This window comes from Boleophthalmus pectinirostris, unplaced genomic scaffold (genome assembly GCF_026225935.1).
Source record: "Boleophthalmus pectinirostris isolate CB_2022bp ecotype Guang Dong unplaced genomic scaffold, ASM2622593v1 HiC_scaffold_7, whole genome shotgun sequence".
Classification (NCBI taxonomy): domain Eukaryota; kingdom Metazoa; phylum Chordata; class Actinopteri; order Gobiiformes; family Gobiidae; genus Boleophthalmus; species Boleophthalmus pectinirostris.
In genome coordinates this window covers 10,093,770-10,118,503 of record NW_026571473.1, presented here as the reverse complement: position 1 = coordinate 10,118,503, position 24,734 = coordinate 10,093,770, and the positions used below count along the sequence as shown (strand labels likewise).

General features: G+C 38.8%; 1 protein-coding gene across 1 annotated transcript in view; it reads left to right on the top strand.

Moving 5' to 3' along the window:
* Window positions 1-24,734, top strand: part of cachd1 (cache domain containing 1) — a 140,871-nt gene that overhangs the window by 52,716 nt on the left and 63,421 nt on the right. Inside the window, exons 2-4 of the mRNA XM_055164923.1 lie at window positions 190-252; window positions 6,148-6,296; window positions 19,407-19,513. Coding sequence (XP_055020898.1) covers window positions 190-252; window positions 6,148-6,296; window positions 19,407-19,513 — 319 coding nt within the window. The remainder of the gene's footprint in view (window positions 1-189; window positions 253-6,147; window positions 6,297-19,406; window positions 19,514-24,734) is intronic.

Sequence of the window (24,734 nt, the reverse complement as noted above, 5' to 3'; positions counted from 1 at the left end):
ATGAGTTAACCCACACCATATATTCCCCTATCTACTGTTGTCAAAAATCCTTAAACTCTAAATAAAATAATTAGTCAATAATACAAATTTTGGCGGATTAAGACACCATTGACGAAAGACCTACAACCTTATGCTTTATATTTTATTCTTTCCTGCGTGTACTAACATTATTATCTCTTTTTTTTGCAGCGGATATTCAACTCTTTCGTGTACACGGAGAAGACCTCAAACGGGGAGACAGAGGTGCAGCAGGTGAGTTCAAAAAGCGCCCCCCTCTGTCAGTCTGTTACTGTGGCTGCGAGCCAAAGACGGGCTCAGAGCTTGTGTTGTTGTTTAGTGCACTTTTTAGCCAAGACAAATTCACACATGCACTGCGTAAGAACCATCAGAGGGAAAAGTGGGATTATTAAAATTCTACAGCTGCCGTCTCATTGGCTTTGAAGCTCGTGTCTGTGTCTCCTCTCTCTCTCCCTCTCACAATGAAAGCTGTCGGCAGAATAAGATGTGAGGGCCAGTTCTTTTTGGAAATTCACCAGTATGTGCCTGGAATAGGAGCTAATAATTCAGCATTTTGGTGACAGAAAACTATCGGTTCAAGGCGTCAAAGTCAATTGTGTTTTGCTTTTTCTAGCGAGGGGTGTGTTATCTGTGTGTCTGTGTGGAGATGTTATTGCTAAGCAACGGTGGAACATTGCAGACAAAGCAACATCTGCAAGCTGGTGGTAGTAGACCAACCATCAGAAAGTTTCACGGTGGGCCTTTAAATACCCAACATGAAGACTATTATAATGTAAGACTGTTTAAGTTTTGCATGTTAAATCCAAATCCACTTTATAAACAAACCAGTTTCCAAAGTGCTGCTCAAAACAAGTAAAGACTGATAAAAGCAGACCCATAAAATAGCAATAAATGAATAATAAAATAATTGTTATAGCTGTTACGTGGAGTGTTGTTGCTTTCATTTACACATGTTTAATAATCCTGCTCATTGTGAGAAATAGAACAGGAATAACTCCAATGTTTTTTAAATCCTTACACTAGACAAAAATCAGTACTCACATTGCTTACACAAAGATGCTTTGAAGCTAGCAACTATTGATTTTGGCCTGATTTACTCCTCCGTGCACCAGCAGATGGTTGCCGGATCACAAAGGCTGAAGCTACCCATTTTCTACAGAATTTTAAATGGTCAACCACTGGGGTACAGGTGGAGTATAAGATCTTTTCACATTAATTATCCTGTTGCAAGATTATTTTTAAAACCGTGCTAATATTTTTCCACAAAATAATCTGACGTTTCTAAAGACCTTTGTGCTTTGTGTTTGGCATTTCTTCCACAGATAACAGTGACAAATAACTCCAAATATCAAAGGCCCCTGTGCGCTGTAATCTGTGTGTGTGTATGTGTGTGCGTGCGTGTGTGTGTGTCTCTCTCTATCTGTGTGTGTGTGTGTGTGAGCTTGCCTGTTTCTCACTCAAGCGTCAAGATCTTGGAAGAGTGACAATAAACCGCAGAATGGTAAACAGCCACCAGCGACAACAGACAAGTTTGTGTTTGTTTGTGTTTCCTGTGAGACTCTGATCCTGTCTCTGTATCCATCTGTGTGTGTGAGTGAGAGTGCGTGCGTGAATGCGCGCGTGTGTGTGTGTGTGTGTGTGCGAGTGTATGTGGCAGAGACACACTGTACATTTTAAGGGCCATTCAAGCTTCCTTTTTTTTATTTTTTATTGGTTATTTACCCTATCTTGTAAAGTGTCCATTATTGCACATGCTACCAAAAAATAGGTAAAAAAGAGTATAAATGAAAATATTGAAACTACTTTATACCACTGACACAATAACCCTAAACAAGATCATCTCAGTGACTCATATTGTAATATATAATGTAATAATAATAATGCATGTTTTATGTAGAGCTTTTGACACTCAGAGATGCTTTACGTAGCATTAGCATTATTCATTCACTCTGCTCTCTGTTGTGGTAAGATACTATTTTAGCCACAGCTGCCCTGGGGCAGACTGACAGAAGTGAGGCTGCCAATCTGCGCCAATGGCCCCTCCAACCACCACCATCACTCACGCACACACCACTTTCATACTAGGCAATGTAGGTGAAGTGCCTTGTCTAAGGACACAACAACAGTTTTTGTGACTGGCGCCCACTGTGGCACCTCATTTTCCCAGTGGTCTCCCATCCAAGTTCTAACCAGGCCCAGCCCTGTTTAGCCTCTAAGATCTGATGAGATCAGGCTTTGACAAGTCGCTGTGACCACAATTAAACTCTAAGGGTGCTGTTACCTGATTTTTACGGTCCTTAAAACTGAACTAGCTCATTCTAAATAGTTACAAAGACTCCTCATAACTCTCAGAGACCAGAGCGGAATTGTGCCATCACGATAATTGCTGATTATTGAAAAATTAGATGCAGACAGCATTCAGAGAACTTGATTTCAAGAAAGGCTTATACAAGATCTGTGTTGGGTTAAAACAATGTTTGCTGAAATACACGGAAAGCAAAATAAGTAGTTAGTTCTAGTATCTATAATTATCTCATATTCCATTAGATACTACAATGTACTACCCTATACAGCACAAAATGGTACCCACAAAAATCAATCATATGTATGTCGATACTGTAATTCTTGTGACATAGTGACCACAGATTTTGGTCTCAGCAGTCTATAAATTAATTAAAATGACAGTCCTGGAACAGTTTGACTTCTCTGTGGGCAGAGGGCCTGGTCTCTGAGCCAAAGCCCCATTAGGAGAGGGGCTACTGGGGAGGAGGAGAGGGGGAGCTGGGGAGGAGGAGAGGAGGAGAGGAGCTGCAGTAGTGGACACAAAGAGCTGGTGCAGATGAGTCGTCCTCTGTGGGTTCATTATTCAGACCACTACACATCTGTCTCTGTGTCTAATGATGTGGATCTGTGGGTCTGTGGGTCTGACCTTAGATGTTTGTGAATACTAAAGTATCTGTCATGCAGGGTTAAACATGACCAATGAATTATGACACATGTTATGCTATTAATGAACCAGAGGAAGATGCAAAATGTGTATGTGGCTGTCAGTCTTACTAGAGTCATTTAGTACACGGTTAAATTCTCTGTACATTTAAACCAAAAGTGAAGGTTGATAATCCGTGTACCATTTGTTCATTAGTTTTTCAAAATGAAACCAAAATAAGAAAACGAAAAAACAACAATTTTCTCCAAAACCAAAATATAAAAGTGCATAATAATTCGTTTTTTTTCAGTTTTCGATTTTGTGTTTAAATGAAATGGAAAAAACGTCTGTTTCACATTTCCGGACTTAAACTACAATGCCAGACTGAACCAGGACTGAACCAGGACTGAACCAGGACTGAACCAGGACTGAACCAGGACTGAACCAGGACTAAAACAGGACTAAAACAGGACTAAAACAGGACTGAGTATCGGGATGGGCCCAGACGTTAGACTATCGGGTGATCGGGACTGAGACTTGGACTGAGACTTGGACTGAGACTTGGACTGAGACTTGGACTGAGACTTGGACTGAGACCGGGACCGAGACCGGGACCGAGACCGGGACCGAGACCGGGACCGAGACCGGGACCGAGACCGGGACTGAGACCGGGACTGAGACCGGGACCTAACCAGGACCTAACCAGGACTGGAAACAGGACTGGAACCAGGACTGATCCCAGGACTAATCCCCGGACTAAAACCGAACTAAATCAGGTCTAAATCAGAACTGAACCAGGACTAAATCAGGTCTAAACCAGAACGGAACCAGTTCCCAGTCTCAGTCTCAGTCCCGGTCTCGGTCCTGGTCCCAGTATGCTCCTGGTCTCAGTCCTGGTTCAGTCCGGCATCGCAATTTATGTCACAGAAACGGGACACTACCGTTATCCGTTTTTTTTTTTCATTTTGGTTTTGAAGTTTTTTGGTTTGAAGAAAATAGTTTTTTTTTTTTTTTTTTTTTTTTTATATTAAAAAATTAATTAACGAATGATATACGGATTGTTAATGTTCCTTCAGTATCACTATGGCAAGTCACCTTTTTATTGTAATTTGTTTTTTTGTTGATTCATAAGTAGAAGTGTATTTTGCAAGCTTACAAATCCAAGTAAAGGCGAACTATGTAACTTTTCTGGTGGCATCTTTCTGTCCACATTATAGCATTTTAACCTTAAGCTATTTCCATGGAGACGAACTGTTCAGGTAAAGCAATGGCATTTCCATGGAGAAAAGCATGCAGCGAACTCTCTTACTGTGAAAATACATAGTGCACCTTTTAAGCCAATCGAATGCATATAGCCTGTGATTGTTTTTCTGTAATGTACCGCTACTTTGCCAGAGATTGTAATTGGACGTGGCATGCCTAATGGACTCAGCAGAGGTCGGAGTAGTTGGCATTAGCCGCACAGTTACAGCCGAAACCTTAGCCCTAAACTTTCAGATCCTTTAGCGTCTCGTTTCCTTTAAGTCGCTGTGGCACCCCTCTCCTCATGAGCTCAACACAGAACTATTTCACTTCACCTTTTTAATACCAGACCCACACTGTCTAATTGTGGCAGTGCTACGAGGGGACTCTGGTGTGTTGTGGTTCAGCCTTAGGCCCTTGTTAAAGTCCTAATAAGAACACTGGTCTGATGATTACAGCAGCGGTCAGCGGGTCCCGGTGCATTTCCTTGTTTCTGGTTTGAATCAAAGGCCTTTTGTACAAACTGGTAATTACGGGGCATGAACAAAGTGGGTCTAGTTACCGCACAGACCTTTATTGAAATTCCCACTGGCCTCGAATGGTTCTTTTCTTTCACTTTATAAGAAACCAAAATTCCAAGTATTACACAATTATACTTTGGGTGATTTTAAAACTTGATTGCAAACCGCTGCTATTGCATGGTATGGCTAACTTGCCTCTAAACCAGAACACATTGTTTTATATGCAGGCTGGGTTATTAGGGGTGGGAAGATCTGGTGAAACTAAAGATTGTGCACACATAAGGAAAATTGACTTCCCCCATGTGTTCATTTGGATTGGGGTTAAGCATTAGTTTAGCCTTGATAAACTGATGCAAAACGCAGACCTATATTGATATATGATATGAATTAAGGTAAATACTTTTTAAAAGTTGCCAAAATTTTGAAGTGAAATGCACAATTTATTCATTACAAATGTCAAAATCTCGTCTTTTTGTTCTTGTGGACCCAATCTCATGTCCCATATTATCTAACTAGCCATTCATGCATTTCCGTGTAATGAGAAATGTGCACGGATGCCATTTTTGAAAGTTCATAACACAGTATTGTATCTTTTGAACGCTCGAAAGTCCCTAAAATGGAAGCTATAACAATACTTCTGCCAATCTACAATATCAGGCTAACCAATCAGACCTGTATCAGCAAAAACATTGTATTTTCGTAATTAATTTCTGCAATATTGTTCAAATACATAAAAAAGTACTGTATTTTTCAGACTATAAAATGCACCGGATTATAAGGCGCAATATCAATCTCTCGTCTATTTTCATACCCAAGGCGCATCGGATTATAAGGTGCATTAAGCGAAACAAATGGATGACACTTGAGACTGACACTTAAGCCCAGGCGTCCACGGTCCATTGGCAGATTGTGGCGTAATTTGCGTTGCCTCACTGTCTTGGTGAATGTGTTTTATGAATGTGAACATGAATGTGTTTAATGCAGCTTTGCGCACATTTGTTTACGTTTTACAGAAACAAAACTTAAACCAAATGACATATTTGCATTAACTATAAGCTCCTTGTGCACTGATGTGGTCTTGTCCGACTAACTCCGAGGGGCTCCTGACTACAGTAGCCGTAATGCTTCGACAATCCATCAAGCGGTGCAGCTTCATAGTTTACCAAAGTTATACTAAAACATCTTGACAGATTTTTGAGCGCTGTATACCACATAAAATCGGTCTGAGGTCAGAAAGCATAACCAAAATTAATACATAAGGTGCCCTGGATTATAAGGCGCACTGTAGATTTTTGAGAAAATTAAAGGAATTTTAAGTGTGCCTTATAGTCCAAAAAATATGGAATTTGTAAGCTCAAGTAACTCCTCAATTATCTCCTATTCTATATCTTAATAAATCTCAGTCTATTCTCTTTCTAACATGTGTCCTCTTCTGTGCAGTTGGCCAAGAAGATCCGTGAGAAGTTCAACCGTTACCTAGATGTGGTGAACCGGAACAAGCAGGTGGTGGAGGCTTCGTACACAGCTCACCTCACCTCCCCCCTCACCGCCATCCAGGACTGCTGCTCCATACCTGCCTCTATGATGGAGTAAGTCTACCTTTTAAAACTCATCTTTTACTACTGCTTTTCACAAAATGGTAAATCGTAGTGTCACAAGATAGCAGTTGCCATTCAAGGACAGACAAACGTAGTCTCTAACTGTATTTAAATCAAACACTCTTTTTAACAAGTGAGATGTAGATTTCTTACCAGTTAACTTGAGTAGCTTGTGTCTTATCATTTTCTATGTTGTATTGTGACTTTATACATGCTTTATAAATAAAGTTGGTGGGATAAAATTGTACACACATGAGAAAACAAGATCTTGTGAGATTTTTTCCATGTGTTTTCATTTGGATTAGACAAAAAAGGGTTAACATCACTGAATTGCACCTCTTGTTGTCCAGTTGAGAGCTACAATGACAAAAATATTCAAATAAATTAAAAATGTCAGGCCAAAATAGTAAACTGGATAGCAAAATGTCTATTATAAGTTATGTCAGAACCTTGTCTTGTCTTGTGCCACTTTAGTCTTATAGCAGAACAAACTCAAATAACTTTCTTGTTTTGAGTAGGAAAAGAACAAACCCATGGATGATCTTTAGCTGTGCCTTAATCACTTGATGCAACTATAGAGACTGGTACACATTGTCTTGGCTGCTTTTTAAACTCTAACACAGATAAAATGAGCAAACGGCCAGTGTTGGCTTCCCTATGGAGCACAGGGTACATGCAAGAATCAATAAGACATGATCTGTGTGAAGTGTAGATTTGTGTTCAAGTTGAAAAGACCCATGCAAGGAAGTTACTAGAACAGCAATTATTTCCATTATAGCAATACCTGCAGTCTAAATATACCCATGTATTAGTGAATATAGAACCTAGCTATTTGCAAGCTGTATTAAACTAATGTAAATATTAGGGATGTAACAATAACCGAAATATCGTGATATTGGGTCAGAAGTCTCACAATAATACCGTGGGTTGTCACAATATATCGAATTACAAGTTCCTTTGCTTAAATGCATTGTTTTATAGTAGCAACAGCTTAGGAACATCAGAAACTACGTATCCCATGATTCATTTCAGTGCAAACAACATGAAGAAATATGTTTTTTACTTGAATTCTCGGGATGATAGTGGTAATAAAATAAAAAGAGTCTCATCTGTAATTATATTTGCCTTTTCAAAATATCTCAATAAATATGGTACCATGAGATGCATATCGTGATAATATCTTACCGAGAGATTTGGATATCGTTACATACCTAGTAGGGGTGTAACGATATCCAAGTCTCACGATACGATATTGTCACGGTATTCATCTCATTGTACGATATTTATTGTGATATCATGGGAAAGCTCACGATATACATCTCGCGGTACGATATTTATTGTGATATTTTGTGGAGACTAACAAAACTGTTAATATGTTACTTTTTCCTCTAAAAAGGCCTTGACAAGACTTAATCCAAAGAACTAAGACTTCAAAGTGCTTAGAACTGTTATTTCTTCCTGTAGTCTACATTGAAATAGAGCAAATGATCATGGTCTATGTAGTTCACTCTGTCTTTTTTTTTTTTTTTTTTAGCTATTGCCGCACCATTACTCTTAATTTAAGCAAAGAGACTTGTAATTCCATATATTGTGATATTCCACGATATTATTGTGAGAACTTTGACAATATGATATCACGATATTTTGGTTACTGTTACATCCCTAATACCTAGTAAGTACTATTATATACATGAAAAGACCTAGATAAATTTTAAGATAATTTTTCACAAGCTTTCATATTATTTTCTTGTATTTATTGATGCACAGATTTACGCCTGGCTCATGAAATGCCTTTACTTTTCGTGCTCCTATATTCCTTCAGTATTCATCCTTGGAAGTGTTTTGAGCTCTGGAGCGAAAGTGCACTTTATCTAATTTCCTCTTTAACACCATTTGAACAGTTGTTATTACAAACTGTTGAATACACATGCATTGTAAATTCTACACAATGACTCCTATAGATTCAGTCGTATTTGTAAAAGCATTAAAAGTACAGCCCTGTGTCTGTGTCCGAATGTGATTTAAATTGTCCCGTCTTTTTTACTGTGTCCCTGAATGCAGCACGCTGAAAACATAGTTCAAAGCCGAACTGGGAGAGAGAGGGCAGCTTTTGAGCTGTTGTAATCTACAGAGGCACAGCTGTCTCCCTCCTCTCCTCTTCCTCCTCTTCCTCCCCTTATCTCTCTCTTTGCACCGCTTCTCTCTCTCCCTTTTTCTTCTGCCATCTCTCTCCCTTTCCCTCCTCTTTCTCCAGTATCTCTCCGTTCCTCTCTATCGCTCTCATCTCTCTCTCTCTCTCCATCTTGCTTCATCCTCTTTTTCTTTCTCTCTCAATCTCCCATCCCTGTCTCCCTTTCTCTTCAATCTATATTCCTCCTTCTCTTCTCTCTTCTCCCACCATTTCTTTCTCATTTTCTCTCTCTCTCTCTCTCTCTCTCTCTCTCATTCTCCCCCTCTCCCCCTCTTCCTTTATCAGCCTGTGTTCCCAGTAGCAGCGGCCCGTCTTTTTGAACTTCACAGGTCCGAGGTCACAGTGTTTCCTCTTTGTACTGTGGGACTGTGGCACCTGTGGACGAGCTGCTCGATCTCACATTCTCTTTCAAAAATGCATCTTCCCCCAATACCAATGTTTTTGTTCTGAAAACCAAACAGGGATTTAAAATAATGTATAATCTGATGTTCTGCACGTTATTTCTGTGCACTTTTGTTGTCTGATTAATCTACACTAGGGCTGTGCTGTGTACATTTAAAAAAAATCGTGATTACAGCTATTGTTCCTCACATGGGAAATGTGTAATTGAGAAAAGAATTCCTTCAATTGTGTTCAGAGTAATATGCTCTATTCATGCTTACGTCACAAACCAGGAAGATGTTTGGAAAGATGCGATGACAACTTCCGACGGGCTCTGTTGTAGGAAAAATGAGAAAATGACACACTTTTCTTCATCTCCATGTCATTGTAGTGTTCTGTTATGTTTGGCTAATCAACAATTACAACCATACCAAATTTTTTTTTTTCATTATTTCCCCAATGACACACAACTCTGAGTGCACTGGGTACATGCGATTATGCAGTCTTCATTTTGCCGCTGATCACATTTACTTCAGTGGGTTTGGGGTTCATTGTCGGTAACTACACTGGAAGTTGTAATCGCATCTTTCCAAACATCTTATTGGTTTGTGACGTAAGCGTAAATAGACCCTATAGGGATATAGGTTCTGCCCTTAAACCTGACAACATGCCTGTTCTTCCTATAAATGCTTAACTTGTGACTGTATATAAATACTGGTTTTAAATGTGTTTACCAGTATCAGTGTCATTTCATCTGATAATCCTGATAGGAATCTTTTGTTTAAATTTGTAGTCACGATAATTGATACTTAGCAGTGACATCAGGCTAGCCAGGCTGGTGCCGACTAGTGCCTCCGCTCAATTTCATTTCTCTCTGAGTGTGGAGTGAATGAATAATGAATTGTAAAGCGCTTTGGGTATCTTGAAAGGCGTTATATAAATGCAATCAATCAATCAATCTCCAGCGACTAGGTCAGGAATCAGAATACACCAGACAGTTTGCAAAAACCCCGGAAGTGCGACTTCGGGCACCACCCAGTCAGCGAAGAGCCATACATTCTGTGTTGGCAGTGATTCCCAAGATCGAGGATTTAAAGCTGGAATAAAGAGAATGTTTGGTGAATTTTATCAAGGGGAAAGATGTTATTGCCCTTCTTCCTAATAGCAGAGATTGGTTAAATGAAAAAAGTACCTGCCTACCATCAAGCAAATGAATCCTAACACTGAATCAGGCTAACATCAGGCTCAAAAAGGGTCAAAAACATTTTAAGATTGCCTATTGTCCTGTTTAGTTGTTTGATTTTTAACAAAAATGGGGACTGTGGTTCATAGAAAAACTGTTGTAGTTATCTTGTGACTGTCGTAGTTCAAACTAAGAAAGTTCTTAATAGTCAGATTGTGTTAAAATAAAGCTCAGATTAACGTCTTGTAAAGCCTCAGACACAGCAGTTCCTACAGTTAACATCACACCCTCAGAAAATGTAAATGACATCAGCTACAAAGTTTAAAAATGTAATTATGCAGACAGAGGAATAACAAAATAATTAGCACGGATACAGAGAAGTTTTTGGTTTGACACATCAGAGTAAAGCAGACAGCTCGTGCACTTCAAAGACAGGTCCTGAGGGAGGCACGATGCACACGGAGCTTTCATTTATTTATATTTTGGGTTCTGCAGGATTGTGGCATGCATCTGAAGAGTCTCAAGTTTAGATCTACGTGTTGAGTCATTCACAAGCAGGAAATGGAATCTGGCAATGGCAATTAACGTATATGTGTACAATGATTTGTTTTTTATTTCGAGTTTGTGCCAAGAGGGAAACGATAATCACATCAATCAATTCAAAAATGATGTGGTTGCTGTACATTGATAATGAAACTTTACAAATATTTACATCTAGCAAAACAAATGACATACTATGCATACTAAACTGTACTGCATTATGGTCGCACAAACTAATAATAATGTTAACGATGGCACAAATGTTTAGCGTTTATGATCATACAAAATAAACCACAATGAGAATGAAAATGAATGAAAATGTTAAAATAAAGCAAAAGATTAAAAATCAGGTAAAAAAAAAATTGACTGCCTATTAGGGATGTAACAATATCCAAATCTCTCAGTACGATATTATCACGATTTGCATCTCACGGTACGATATTTATTGCGATATTTTGGAGAGGCTCATATAATTGTACATAGGATGCTTTTTTGCTTTTAAAATACCTTGACAAGATTTTGGTGGTAAATATTAATGTCATAATCCCAAGAATTCAAGTAAAAAATGTATAACTTTGCTGTCTTCGCTGAAAAGAATCATGGGAGATGTAGTTCCCAATGTTTATTAGCTATTGCTACAATAAAAAAATGCATTTAGGCAAAGGAATTTGTAATTCAGTATATTATGATGCCCCACGGTATTATTGTGAGACTTTTGACGATATAGTATCACGATATTTTGGTTATTGTTACATCCCTATTGGCTATGCAACCATCCATCTCATATAAGAAGTTATATAGATTGATTGTAACAGTATTTTAGATCTTTTTTTGTCAGACTGGCTTATGACTTGAATTGAAAAACCCCAGGAACAGTAGCAAACACTGGACAGCTAATGGGGATCCTAATAAACCGATAAAACCATGAAACGTGTATTGAAAGAACAAAAATGTGGTTGTTTGCTGCAGGTGTTCCAATCAGTGGGAGCAGGTAGAGGGTGCTCTTGGAAAAAGGATCAAAACTAAAACACAACGGACTTCAGGCACCTCAAAGAAGTAGAAAAAGTAAAAAATCGCATGAGGAAAAATATTGTTAAAAGGCCTTTATTTGAATGGGCAAAGCCAACATGTTTTGACCTTAACTGGTCTTCATCAGGGCTGTGTACATTTAACATGTATTACATAAACAAACAACTTTAGATATTAACGTCCTTTATTACATAAAATAGACTCTTCTGAGCTTTAAGCCGTGTTTATAATGTTGTTACCTCCTCAAAAACAGCCCTAGAGTTGTGTTTTCTTTCATTCACTCATGTCTACATCTCTGCATCTCCAAAGTTCAAACTGCTGTGTTCTAGGGATGTGACAATAACCGAAATATTGTGATATCGTATCGTCAAAGTTCTCATCATAATATCGTGGACCATCACAATATATATCGAATTGCAAGTCGCTTTGCTTAAATTAGGAGTTATGGTGCAACAATAGCTAAAAAAAAGACAGAAGGAACTACATAGACCATGATCCTTTGCTCCATTTCAGTGCAACAAGAAGAAATAACAGTTCTAAACAATTTTAAGTTTATTGTTACATACCCCCCACCATATCGTGAGCTTTCCCATGATATTGCAATAAATATCAGACTGTGACATTCATACCGTGATGATATCGTATCCTGAGACTTGGATACCATAACACCCCTACTCTTTTCCACTTTGTGATGTCATGTAGTGGTAGTTTTTTTAAGTGAACACCTACATTTAGCTAGTAGAGGGGCAATTCCAGGTCTGAAATCATCCAGATTATTCTAATGAAGGTGTATGGAGTTTCAAAACACTTCCAAACACAACTTCAGGTATGTTTTGATGAAGAAACAACATTATAACAAAGATTAGAAAATACTGTAATTTGGTCCCTTTAATTTAACATGGAACTAGTCATAACATCGGATAAAAAAACAAAAGAAAACATTTGCGGCATCCATAATTTCATGTTTTCCTGATTCCAACTTGAGCAAAAAACTGATTTATTTCACGTTCTTCGTCAAAATCACACATTTGATCACAACCATGGCAAGGATTAGACTGTACAACTTTGTAAATCCCACTACATTACTCACTGCACTACTACAAACCGAGCCCTTAATGAGTCCCATACTTGTGCTGAGCGGTGTGTACTGGTGTGTGCTTCGTTAGCGTCCTTGGTCCGTGTGGGCCCTCAGCTGCTCCGGGGTCTCGGGCAGGTCAGCCAGTTTAGGGCAGATCAGGTTGTTCACACGGTGTCTGTTAGCTGTCGGGCTAGCAACCTCTCATTTGACTGGAGAGGACATGCTCAGGAGTACTTAGGCCCCGCTGGTATGCTTTAATCACTGCATGGGCCCTGGACACACCTGAAAATAGCAAAGTTACACTGCAAAAACTACAATCAGGACAAGTTAGGATCATTTAAATTAAGAAAGATTTATTCTGATTTGAGTATATTTCACTTGACATGTATAATTATCTAACAATGGAACGAGACTTTTTGCTCTTGAAGGTGTAAAATTTTGGTTGGGGGTCCGTCACCTTCCTGTTTCTATGGATATGTCATTGCTCTGTTTGGAATGTTCCACAGTATGACATTAAACAGCTCTATCTAACTTTTTTTTTTTTTTTTTTAATTAAAGGTGGTTTTACAGCTCAAAAATACCTAGATAAACAGGCATTTTGACTGTGAGTGGGGTCGCCTCTCCACAGATCTGACCTGTAACTTGGCCTGCTTTTGAAAGGTTTAATCCTATACTGTGAAGCCTTCCAGACAAAGCAATTACATCAGCATGGAGAAAAGTATTTAACGGACCATCCACCAGAAAAGTTACACAATGCACCTTTAAAATATGAAAATACATCTTGCTACACTTCAAGGTGGACTTTTCTGGTGGAGGGTCCGCTACCTGCTTGTTTCCATGGAGATTATAGTTGTTGCTCAGCCTGTAATATTCCATGGTATGACATTAAACATATTCATCTAGCATTTATTCATTACGGGTGTTCTATTGCTCAGAAATACAATAATTCCTTCTGTGAATAAGGGCAGTTTAACACAGATCTGAATTGTAATGTAGCGTAGTGCTATAACCAACTATACTGTGGAACATTCTAGACAAAGTGACAACATTTCCATAGAGACAAGCAGGTGACGGACCCTCCACTAGAAATGTTACGGAATGCACCTTTTAAGATAAAAAAAAACCAAAAAAAAAACCAAGTCTTAGTACTTAAATAAGAAACAAACAATATCTAATATTGCCTGAAGTAAGAAAAACACAGTTATTCCATTGGTAGATAATGTTTCTTGTTAAGTTGAATCCACTCAAATAAAGTCAAATGTTCTTAATTTAAAGGTGCACTGTGGTAGCCTGATTCACCAGCTGGTTTGACTTTGTAGAAACCGTCTGACCTCGCAGCATTAGGATTCGTTCCCTCGACGGTAGGCGGGTACTTTTTTTTATTTAACAAATTGCTGCTCTTTGGTTGTGACATATGTAGTGCGCTAAATCCCGTAGGAAGAAGGCTAATAACGTCTTTTCCCTTGATAAAATTCACCAAACATTCTCTCTGTTTCGGCTTTAAATCCTCAATCTTAGGAATCGTTGTTCAACACAGAATGTATGTCTCGTCACTGATTGACTGGTGCCCGAACACGCACTTCTGGGATTCTTGCAAACCATCTAGGGTATTTCAATTCCTGACCTAGTCGCTGGAGAGAACTGAAATTGAGCAGAGACACTAGGTGGCGCCAGTCTGGTTAGTAACTTTTCCAGTAGACCGCCCGCTATCTTCTTGATTCCATGTAGATGTTAATGTTTTTTATCTTCATGGAGACGAGCACGCCACATCACGAGGCTGAATCACAGTAATAATACATAATTTTAGTGTAGTTTTGAGAAATAAAACCGCCTGTAATTGAATAAATACAAGATATATTTGTTTAAACTCATACTGTAACATCCAAGACAAAGTAATAACATCTCCAAGCTGATGACAGACCCTCCATCTGAGAAGTTTCACAGTGCACATTAAGTCATTTGAACTTACTTGGCTTTTTGCAGTGTATGCGTCTAGTCCTACTCCAGTGCGAGCGTGTCTGGATTTTCAACTCCAGGTGCCCTATTTCAACAGCGTCTCCGTATCTGCAGCTGTAAAAGTGACAAGTGTGCGTACAAGCGTAATAGTCTGGTTTTACATGGGCTAATTGAAGTCTGGCTATGGCCTCACAGTTACGGAGATATTCATTTCAAAAGATTGTTTTTGTTTAAAGTGATCTAGTCCAATTCCCGGCCAAAGTGCTGCGTCAATGTTATATTTAACTTGCCCCCTCAGTGAATATTATCCATCTAAAACACTCTTCCTTGTTTGGGTATGAAACTGAGTAAGAGTTTAATCATTTGGATTTGTGGTTTAATCTTAATCTCATTTGTTATACCTGGCTCATAGTAACAACTTGGCAGCCGTAACAAGACCTCATTCAGAAATAGGATAAACACAAGTGGTCATTTTCCAGATTAGCTTTTAATATGTGAGCAAAGTCTGCAAAAAAGTGGCTCAGTTAGTGTTAAATTGTTAGCGATTTTGTAGAGATGTTCAGATCGAGCTACTTCAATTTATTCTAAGTGCAGATCCCCAATTTAGATACTGGAGAAGAGACTGAATTTCTTACTTGTACTAAAATACAAATCATTTATTTCAAAGATGATCCAAAATATGAATGGTTTTGCTGATTCTTATATACACACTACATGAAAATTTAGACTAAACAGATCTTAACCTGGACTAGACCAAGACTTGAGCAGAACTACAAACCCTAACAGGACTAAATGAGGTCCAGGTCCACATCACAACAGGAAGTATGAGATCTTCAACTAGTAGGCCAACATCCTCCTGCAAATAGTACTTCTACTACTACTGCTGCTGCTACAATTAGTACTGCCACTACTACTACTGCTGCTACTGCTATTACTGCTATTACTGCTATTACTGCTATTACTGCTACTATTGCCACTACTGCCTCTACTACCTCTACTGCCTTTACTACCTTTACTGCTTTTACTGCTACTACTACTACTACTGCCACTACTGCTACTACTGCTACTACTGCCACTACTACTACTTCTACCATTGCTACTGCTGCTACTGCTGCTACTACTGCTACTACTGCTACTACTGCTACTACTGCTACTGCTACTGCTACTACTGCTACTACTGCTACTGCTACTGCTACTGCTACTGCTACTACTACTACTACTACTACTACTACCACCACTACTACCACTACTACCACTACCATTACTGCTACTACTGCTTCTACTGCTACTACTACTACTACCATAACTGCTACTACTGCTTCTACTGCTACTGCTCCTACTACTACTACTACTACTACTACTACTACTACTTCTGCTACTGCACTACTGCTGCAACCACTACTACTACTGCTACTGCTACTACTACTATTGCTACTACTACTACTACTGCTACTACTCCTACTGCTACTACTCCTACTACCACTACTACTACTACTGTCACTACTACTACTACTACTGCTCCTGCTGCTACTACTACTACTACTACTACCAGTAATACACCCTAAATATCATCCAAAAATCACCAAAAATAATAATAATAAAAATACCATGCATAAACATGTCTAAATGTGCTTCTTCGATATATATCCATGTAGCAACACTTTATACACAGTAAGCTTCCATTTCAAATATTCACACAGACACAGGCACATCAGTTTTATTATATTGTTTTCTGGGATATTTGTTCTTTGAGCCTGTAGGTTATCATATGATCACATAAGGATCTACTGCAGACTGTACTGTGCTCAACAGTTTGGATACAGTAGTTGTCTCATAACACTCCAGCACTTTTGTATTCATAGAAGCCGATGAACTAGTTTGATCCATCTTTTTATAAATACTTGACGCTCAGATTGAAATAGGGCTGTGCAATAATAACATTTTAATGGTGATTCACTTATTTTGAATGTTCAATCATCATCATATAAACCTGTTTAATCTAGAGAAAGGATGTGGTCCAGATTTTGGAGAAACATTGGAGACATGTTAAATTATAATTCTTTATGTTCAGGTAATAAATATTGAAAGCCATTTGAATTCGTTTTTAATTAGACCACATGGAATTGTTTAAAAAGTTATGTTGGACCAGTGTGAGGAAAAAAATCTTGGTTACCTTTTATTTTTTTTTGCAGCCTCAGATCAAAATAAATAAAAATACAGTTGGATTTACCTCAGAAAATTCAAGGGAACACGTATAAATAATTGAACATTTCTTAAGGACATTAGCAGTACCCAATTAGTGCTCCAGCTTTGCACACACACCACATTTGGGCTGCATGTTAATTAACTGTAATCCTCATTATATGCATTATTAATATGCATGGAAGATTTATTTTAAGACTTTAAATATTTTTCTTAATGAGTACGCTCTATATTTGGGTCATTTCTTGTATTTTTTCACTTGCTGGAATTTCGTAGTCTTCTACAAAACCACATTTCTATGCCTTTGTTAATGTCTAATCATAATCGTAGACCTATTCTCTCCTTTTTCTCTCCCCCCCCCTTCTCTCCATCTCACTATTTCTCTCTTTCTCTCTGTCTCTCCCTCCCTCTTTTTGATGTAGTATTCAAAGCGCCTGCAAATGTATTTTTTATCTAGCTCACATTTTTTTTCCACGAGCTGGCCCTCTATGCAAATGCGGCAGAAGAATAGTAATGACTGTGGTCTTGTGGGACTTTATGGATGGGCCCAGTTCAAATAGGGGCTGCAGATCAGAGCACCTGTCACTCAAACACGGAGCTGGAGCCAGAAGAGGGTCCTGTTTACGAGCGTGCACGTGACTGTGTGTGTGCGCACGTGAAGGATCAAAGTGCGGAGTCTTGGTGCAGTGCAGAACAGCCTTGGCATAGCTCGCCCCTATTAAAGTCATGTCTGAAATTAAAGGTACAGTGTGTAACTTTTCTATTGAAGGGTACACATACTTGTCCTCATGAAGATGTTACTGTCTGGAATGTTCCACAGTATGGCATTAAACTTATATTATCTCTCTATTGATTGATTAATGAACTAAAATTATATGTATTGTTGTTGCTCAAAAATCCCTTGTTCCACATGCATTGTTAATGTAATATGGGATGCCTCTCCACAGAATGACCTGGAACTTGGAGCGGTACCACCATCTTGCCTCCACAGAGAATAAGAATATGGAACATTCCAGGCAAAACAATAACATCTCTATGGAGACAATCAAGTGGCAGATATTCCACTAAAAAAGTTACACAGTGTATCTTTAATGCTATGTCCAATGGTAACCGCAGATTTTCTAATATGAAAAATAAAATTCAGTCGGCCGTGTGTGAACACATATGTTTAAAAAAAAAAAAAAAACAGCCTCTGTTTAAAGATGTGGTGATGGGCATGCAGGCTGGTCTCTGCCACCTCTTTATCACTGCTAGAAGTGAGGAGCTTTACAGGCTATTATTGTATCAGCACAGGGCACTGGAGGGGCACTTTAAGAATGGGCTCTACATGACATGTGCCAAAGTTGAATGTGGTAATAATAGAAACAGGATTAAGAAACTCACATGATGTGCATTGTCTAGAGCAAGGCTGGACAAACTATGGCCTCAGGCCTGAATTAACCCACATGATCATGATTACTGCAGATTTAAGTCATTCTACCATCAAAACCTCAATAACATCACTGTTATACAAACCTAAAATTAATATTCCATTATAAATATACCCATTTAATTGACTTAGTGTATTGACCACCAGTCCATGTGTTTGGACACCTCTGTCCAAATGCAATGTCCCAGTGGACAATAGAATCTTTCAAGCTAAAATCAAATCAAAAGGTGCATGGTAAAAGTCTGTTACAGCAGGTCTTAAAAAGCAAGGCATTTTAATAGACTGCAATCCCAGCTAGTCAATAAAGCCCCCTCAAAAGGAACAGTGAGTGTGTCTTGGTACTGCCTGGTGATGTGGTGGTTTAGTGCACTGCACATGTGCTTGATTTCCTAAAAAAACATTAAGTGTTATTTGTATGTAGTGTATACAGTTAATACACATGCAACTGAAACTACTTTTTTGATTTTCTGTACAGGTTTACCACATACACATTTTACTTTGGTTTTATCAAGAGCTTCCTTTTATATGCGCTTTGGACTGTCACTAAAAATACTTACTAGACCATTGAAGCTTGGTACAGTGAAAGTGAATTTCCTTGTTGTGCCAATAAAACCTACCTCTTCCTTGTAAACTAATTTTAAAGTTGGTCATGTGGCATTCTATTTTAATAAATAACAGTATTTTTTTCCCCTGTTTTCACATGAAACTGTCAGAACTTGTTACTTGTGATCTAATTCATGGAGTTATGCTCAAAGTTTTCTTTTGCCCAATCATTGTCAGATGTATTCACGGAACTGTGTATAGGCTTTGTTAAGAAAAAAGCAGGATTTTAGCAGTTTCCATGGAAAATATTACTCACTACACAACCTTATAACTCCTGTTTTATACGAGGCCTGCAAAACAGATGAGGATGATGCTGAGTTGGGTCCAATCAAACTCAAGTCAGAGCTTAGTTTCAACAGATGTCTCATGCAATTCTACACAACCTCTTCATTAGAGCAAGGTCAGAGGGGTGCATGTTTTTGTTTAGAAGTTTATGGTTCATTTACACAGGATTTGGACGCTGTGGTGGTCTATAAATCCTCACTTTGTTCATGTTTTTGTGTGTTTAGATTTGATGGAAACTTCAATACGAATGTGTCCAAGACCATCTGCTGTGACAGGCTGTCCCCAAATGTCAACAGCCGAGCCTTCAACCCTGGACGCGATCTAAACTCAGGTTTGGGAATATTAAAATGCTATTATGCTGTTTTGTTGATCGATTACAGTTTTTGATTTGATTTTGTCTTGAAAACACATTTTCCTCAACATAAACAGTTCACACTTTTTAATTATTGCCATTTTACAGAAAAAAAAAGCTCCTCCAAAGTCTTAACTTGGCTTCAAACCACATGCATACTATCAGAATTAGAAAGACTCAATCAATGAATCGCTGAATTTCGATAAAAATTTAATAAAAACTGATTCAAATTTCAATTAAATTTCAATGTTTTATTTGACTTGTAAAGTAAAAGTTATGCAATTTCTGTATATCATAAATAGTAAATCAAATTAAAAAGACATTCTGCACAATCTCCTTGACAAAATGAAAATCTGTGATAAAAGATAAAAGATGAAAGATGATAATGGAAGTGAAAGCCCATGAAACAAAATAAAGTACTAGATGGTCAATTAAGTAAATAACTAGATAAAAGTGAGGAAAGAAAGGATCATTGTTGTACTTTTTGGAACAATGGATGCCATATTTTTGTATACCCATCAGAAGAGCCATGAAGTGTCATTCTGATCTTTTCAAGTTTAAGAAAATGGAACATCCCTTTGTGAATGATGGAAATTTCAATGAAAATCTGAATCCGATTAAAATTCTATTAAAATCCAGTTACAATTCAATTAAAATCTGATTCAATTTTGGTTTTGATGTAAAGTCCAGTTTTGCCCGAGGAGAATCTGCATGTTCAAATTGCAAGTCCAAAAAGAGCTGAAGTTACCATGGAAACAGAGGCTTTAATTAATAACTGTTTCATCTGGCGGTATGTTGAAACCAGAAGAAAGAAATAATGAGCATTTTATGTCAAAAAAGATTTTAGTTCTAAGTCTGTCCCTGTCTTCACCTCTCTTTTTCAACATTTGGAGTTTGGAAAGTATTTTTTCTGCTTTGAGATCAAACAGACTCAGTTGGACTTTGAAGTTTTGGGCTGAAAATTCACTCAGGTGCAACTGCTTAATCAAAACTTGAATCATTTTTTTTCACATCTTTTATCTTCACCTGAAGTTAATATTTTGGATGTTTTGATATACTTTTTTGTGACTATTTTTTAGGCAAAACTTTTTATGAACACGCACGATTATTGACACAACAACCAAACTACAGTGGACTTTTAATCCACTTTATGTAACAGATACTGGGGCAGATACTGGGGTAGGTACTGGGGTAGGTACTGGGGCAGATAACAGGATAGATACTAGGGCAGATATTGGAGTAGATATTGGGGTTGATTCTGCAGAATATACCGGGGCAGATACCGGGGCAGATACCGGGGTACATACTAGGGTAGATACTGGGTTAGATATTGGGGTAGATAGTGAGGCAAATATTGGGGCAGATATTGGAGAAGATACTGGGGTACATACCGGGCTAGATACTGGTACAGATACTGGAGCAGATTTTGGGGCAGATACTAGAGTAGATACTAAGGTAGATATTGGGGTAAATACTGGTGCAAATACTGGGGCAGCTACTGGGCTAGATATTGGGGTAGATACTGAGGTAGATATTGGGGTAGATACTGAGATAGATATTGGGGCAGATATTGGGGCAGATATTGGGGCAGATATTGGAGCAGATATTGGGGTAGATACCGGGGTAGATACTGGGCTAGATACTGGTACAGATACTGGGGCAGATTTTGGGGCAGATACTGGAGTAGATACTGAGGTAGATATTGGGGTAAATACTGGTGCAAATACTGGGGCAAATACTGGGGCAGATACTGGGGCAGATACTGGGGCAGATACTGGGGCAGATACTGGGCTAGATACCAGGCTAGATACCGGGGTAGATATTGGGGAAAATACCGGGGCAGATTCCGAGGCAGATGCTGAAGCAGATACTGGGGTAGATATCAGGGTTGATACTGGGGCTGATACTGGGGCTGATACTGGGGCTGATACTGGGGCTGATACTGGGGCTGATACTGCGGCAAATTCTGGGGTAAATATTGGTGTAGATACTAGGGCAGATGACAGAAGCAAGACGCTAATCCGCACCATCGACCTCTCTGAACGCCACCGCTCACTCACAACTTTCATACTCGGCAATACTCTTTGGGTGACATGTTTTGCCCAAGGACAGCAACAGAACTTGGTCCAAGCGAGAATCAATCCTCAGACCTTCAGGCTGCGGCACCGCTGTTCAAACCACTGATCAACTGTCAACCCAATTAGAGTTGACTATTCCTCTAACAGTAACTTTATTTATTACCCTAACATCTCAAGCCACAACAACATCACCATATAAACAAGTCTGTGGTGGGCCTCTAACCACAAACGTTACCCATGCGTAGTATCAGAGCATGTTTGTAGAGCTCAGAACTACAGTAATCAGGCTGTATACATAGTAGGACAAAATATTTAGCTGTTTGCCGGCGAAATTATGTTCGTGAAATTGCAATCTTCGCGATTTCGAATCAAATGACGCGCATCTTGGAGCCGAATACGTTTTTTTTTTATTTTTTATGCAAGTTCAGATTCAGATCAAAGCCAGTATGGACTCCAACATGGCACATATTGAAGTACTTTCTCATTTTTCTATGGATTAATTTCCTTTGACAATGTTTAGGTTGCTTTGAGCGCTTAATGAAAAAGAGTTGCACTACCAAAGTCACTATTGGTCTCCTTTACTTTTTATCCAACACATGCTGTCAAACAAATACAGTAACACATATACTTAGTGCTGCCTGTAACATCTAAATATTTTCCACAAGTGAAATCATTTATTTAATTATCCACAAACATGTCACTGAACGCCTATTATAACCCTTTTGTTTATCCAGACCCCACCTTATCCCTCAACCTGGATTTTTTCCCCCCTATCTGGCAACTCTCCAACATTTTTCCGATTCTCCCAGCCTCTCCTTCTCTCTTCACACCATTCATAGTGACAGCCTTTCATATGACACGTCGCCATCTTTTTTGTTTTTCCTCTCGGACCTGAGCCGAAACTGGCAGTTCAAGTTACCACTCCGCACCCTGTCCCGCACCACTCACACCCTCCTTGACCCCTTCTCTCCTGGGACGCTCACCCAAAAGTCCCATTTGTCTAAAGCCAGTCTAAACAAGCAGCTATAAAGGAGCCCAGGGAGGAAGCAGAGGGAGAGTGATGGTAGCAGAGTAAAGAGGGGAGAAGAGGAGGTTAGGAGGGATTTTACTCTGGCCACTTTTCTATCATTATTTGATGGAGAGGAGAGGGTGTAGATAGTAGTGGTGTGGGGAGTAGAGATAGACTTTTATGTTTTTTTTCATGGCCGATGTCTGTGCCGGTTGTTTAGAATACAGAGCAACCGATGGCAGATAATCTCTTCTGATACTGGTCTGATATTAATAATTTTTCCTAAATTATGTAATACAAATTTACCACAAACCCCCTTTCAGGCCCACTTTTTTTTTAGCACAAAGCTATATAAGAGAGCTGTGTACCATATTCAGATTATAAATCACACTTTTTTTCATAGTTTGGGTGGTTCTGTGATTTATATTCCAGTATGTCAGACTGACAGAGAGCGCTCTAGGCTTGTGTGCCAGTATCTGTTACTACTGCGCATGTCTCCTGTAGAAAGAGCCGCTGTCCTGTCTGGTATCATGTCAGTCGATCGTACCATTACTTCTGCATCACAGAAATTTTTAAATTTGAAGAAACTTATAAAAACAACTGAGAAGATTGAACACAAATGCCCCCCAAAAGAAAATCATATTTTGCAGATTACAAGCTGCAACTAGTGAAATATGCAGCTGAAAAACGGTAATCAAGCAGCAGAAAGAAAGTTTGGAGTGAGCAAGAAACTTGTGACACTGGGAGGGTGCGCCATGCAACTTTCCTGGAATTCACTGAACGGATCGACAAAGCCTTGACTTCAGTGACAACCGAAACCATCCTGTCGGGATTCAGAAAGGCCGGAATAATTCTAACTGAAACTGATGCCGAGTCTGACAACAGCTACGCAGAAGAGGAAGCAGCACTCCGTTTACCTTCAGAGGTCATGGAGTTGCTCAGAAGTGACATAGAGGATGAAGAATTCAATGGATTTAGTGATTTGGGGTGAGATTGAGAGTTTGGGAAACTTGTTATGTTACGCTGTTTATGCTGTAGTTATCTGAATAACTGTTCATATGTGACGTTGCCAGCCTTTCAAGAAGAAATGTTGGTTCCTGGTCTCTGATTTTATAAAATCAATTTCCCCCCAAAATGCCCTTGTATACATTTTTTTCTTCATTTTTTTTGGCTAGGGTGACTTATACTCTGGAGGGACCCTGTAGTCCGAAAAATACCATAATCAGGTTTTGTTCAGCTGCATTTTTTGTATTTAAATATTAATATAAAGCTTTAGGTGTATTTTTATCAGCATATTGACCAAACCACGATATTGGCCTATGTTGGAGATTTAAGGCCGATAGCTGATACTCTAAAAACCCCAAGCTAACCAATCTGTCTATCTCTTGTGGAGAGGTAGATTTACTCAAAATGCTTGGCAGACAACCTCAAACAACCTCAATGCAATTACGCCTGTTGCCTCTGGTTTAAGTGGTTAGTGGTTTAGATCTGGCAACCTTTAAGTGAGGAGCTCATTCTGCTCTCTGATTGGTTAAGCAGCTTGAGAACCACATGCGCAAAACACAAACCTGCAACTTGGAAGGCGCTGTACCTTATTTCTACTGTTATGAAAACATGGAAAACAGAACTAGTTCACTTTAAATAGTTTGCGGTGGCCCAACGTCATTCCTCACTTACCTTATGAATTCCAAGCATTATTCACTGTAAGTGCTTTTTACGACTTTCAGCGACCACAGTGGAGTTTTGCCATCACTGTAAAGCTAACTACAACTAGCATGTGAATGGTGTACATCCTGATTATCAGACCAAAAATACCTTTATAATTAGATGCAGACAATATACAACTGGCATTCTGAACGATCTGTACTGGTGGAAGACAAACTTTGCTCAAATACATGGAAAAAAAAAAAATCAGGTACAGGCCCTCTAATGTTTTTTAATTGTAAACAGATCCACATTGCAATAGTTGTCAGTAAAAACAATAATTGATAACTGATTTGAATGTGTAGCATATTCACAATTTTCTAAGCCTCCACAAACTATTGCAATAAATATCGGACCGTGAGATGCATATTATGAAAATATCGTATCGAGGGATTTTGATATCGTTACA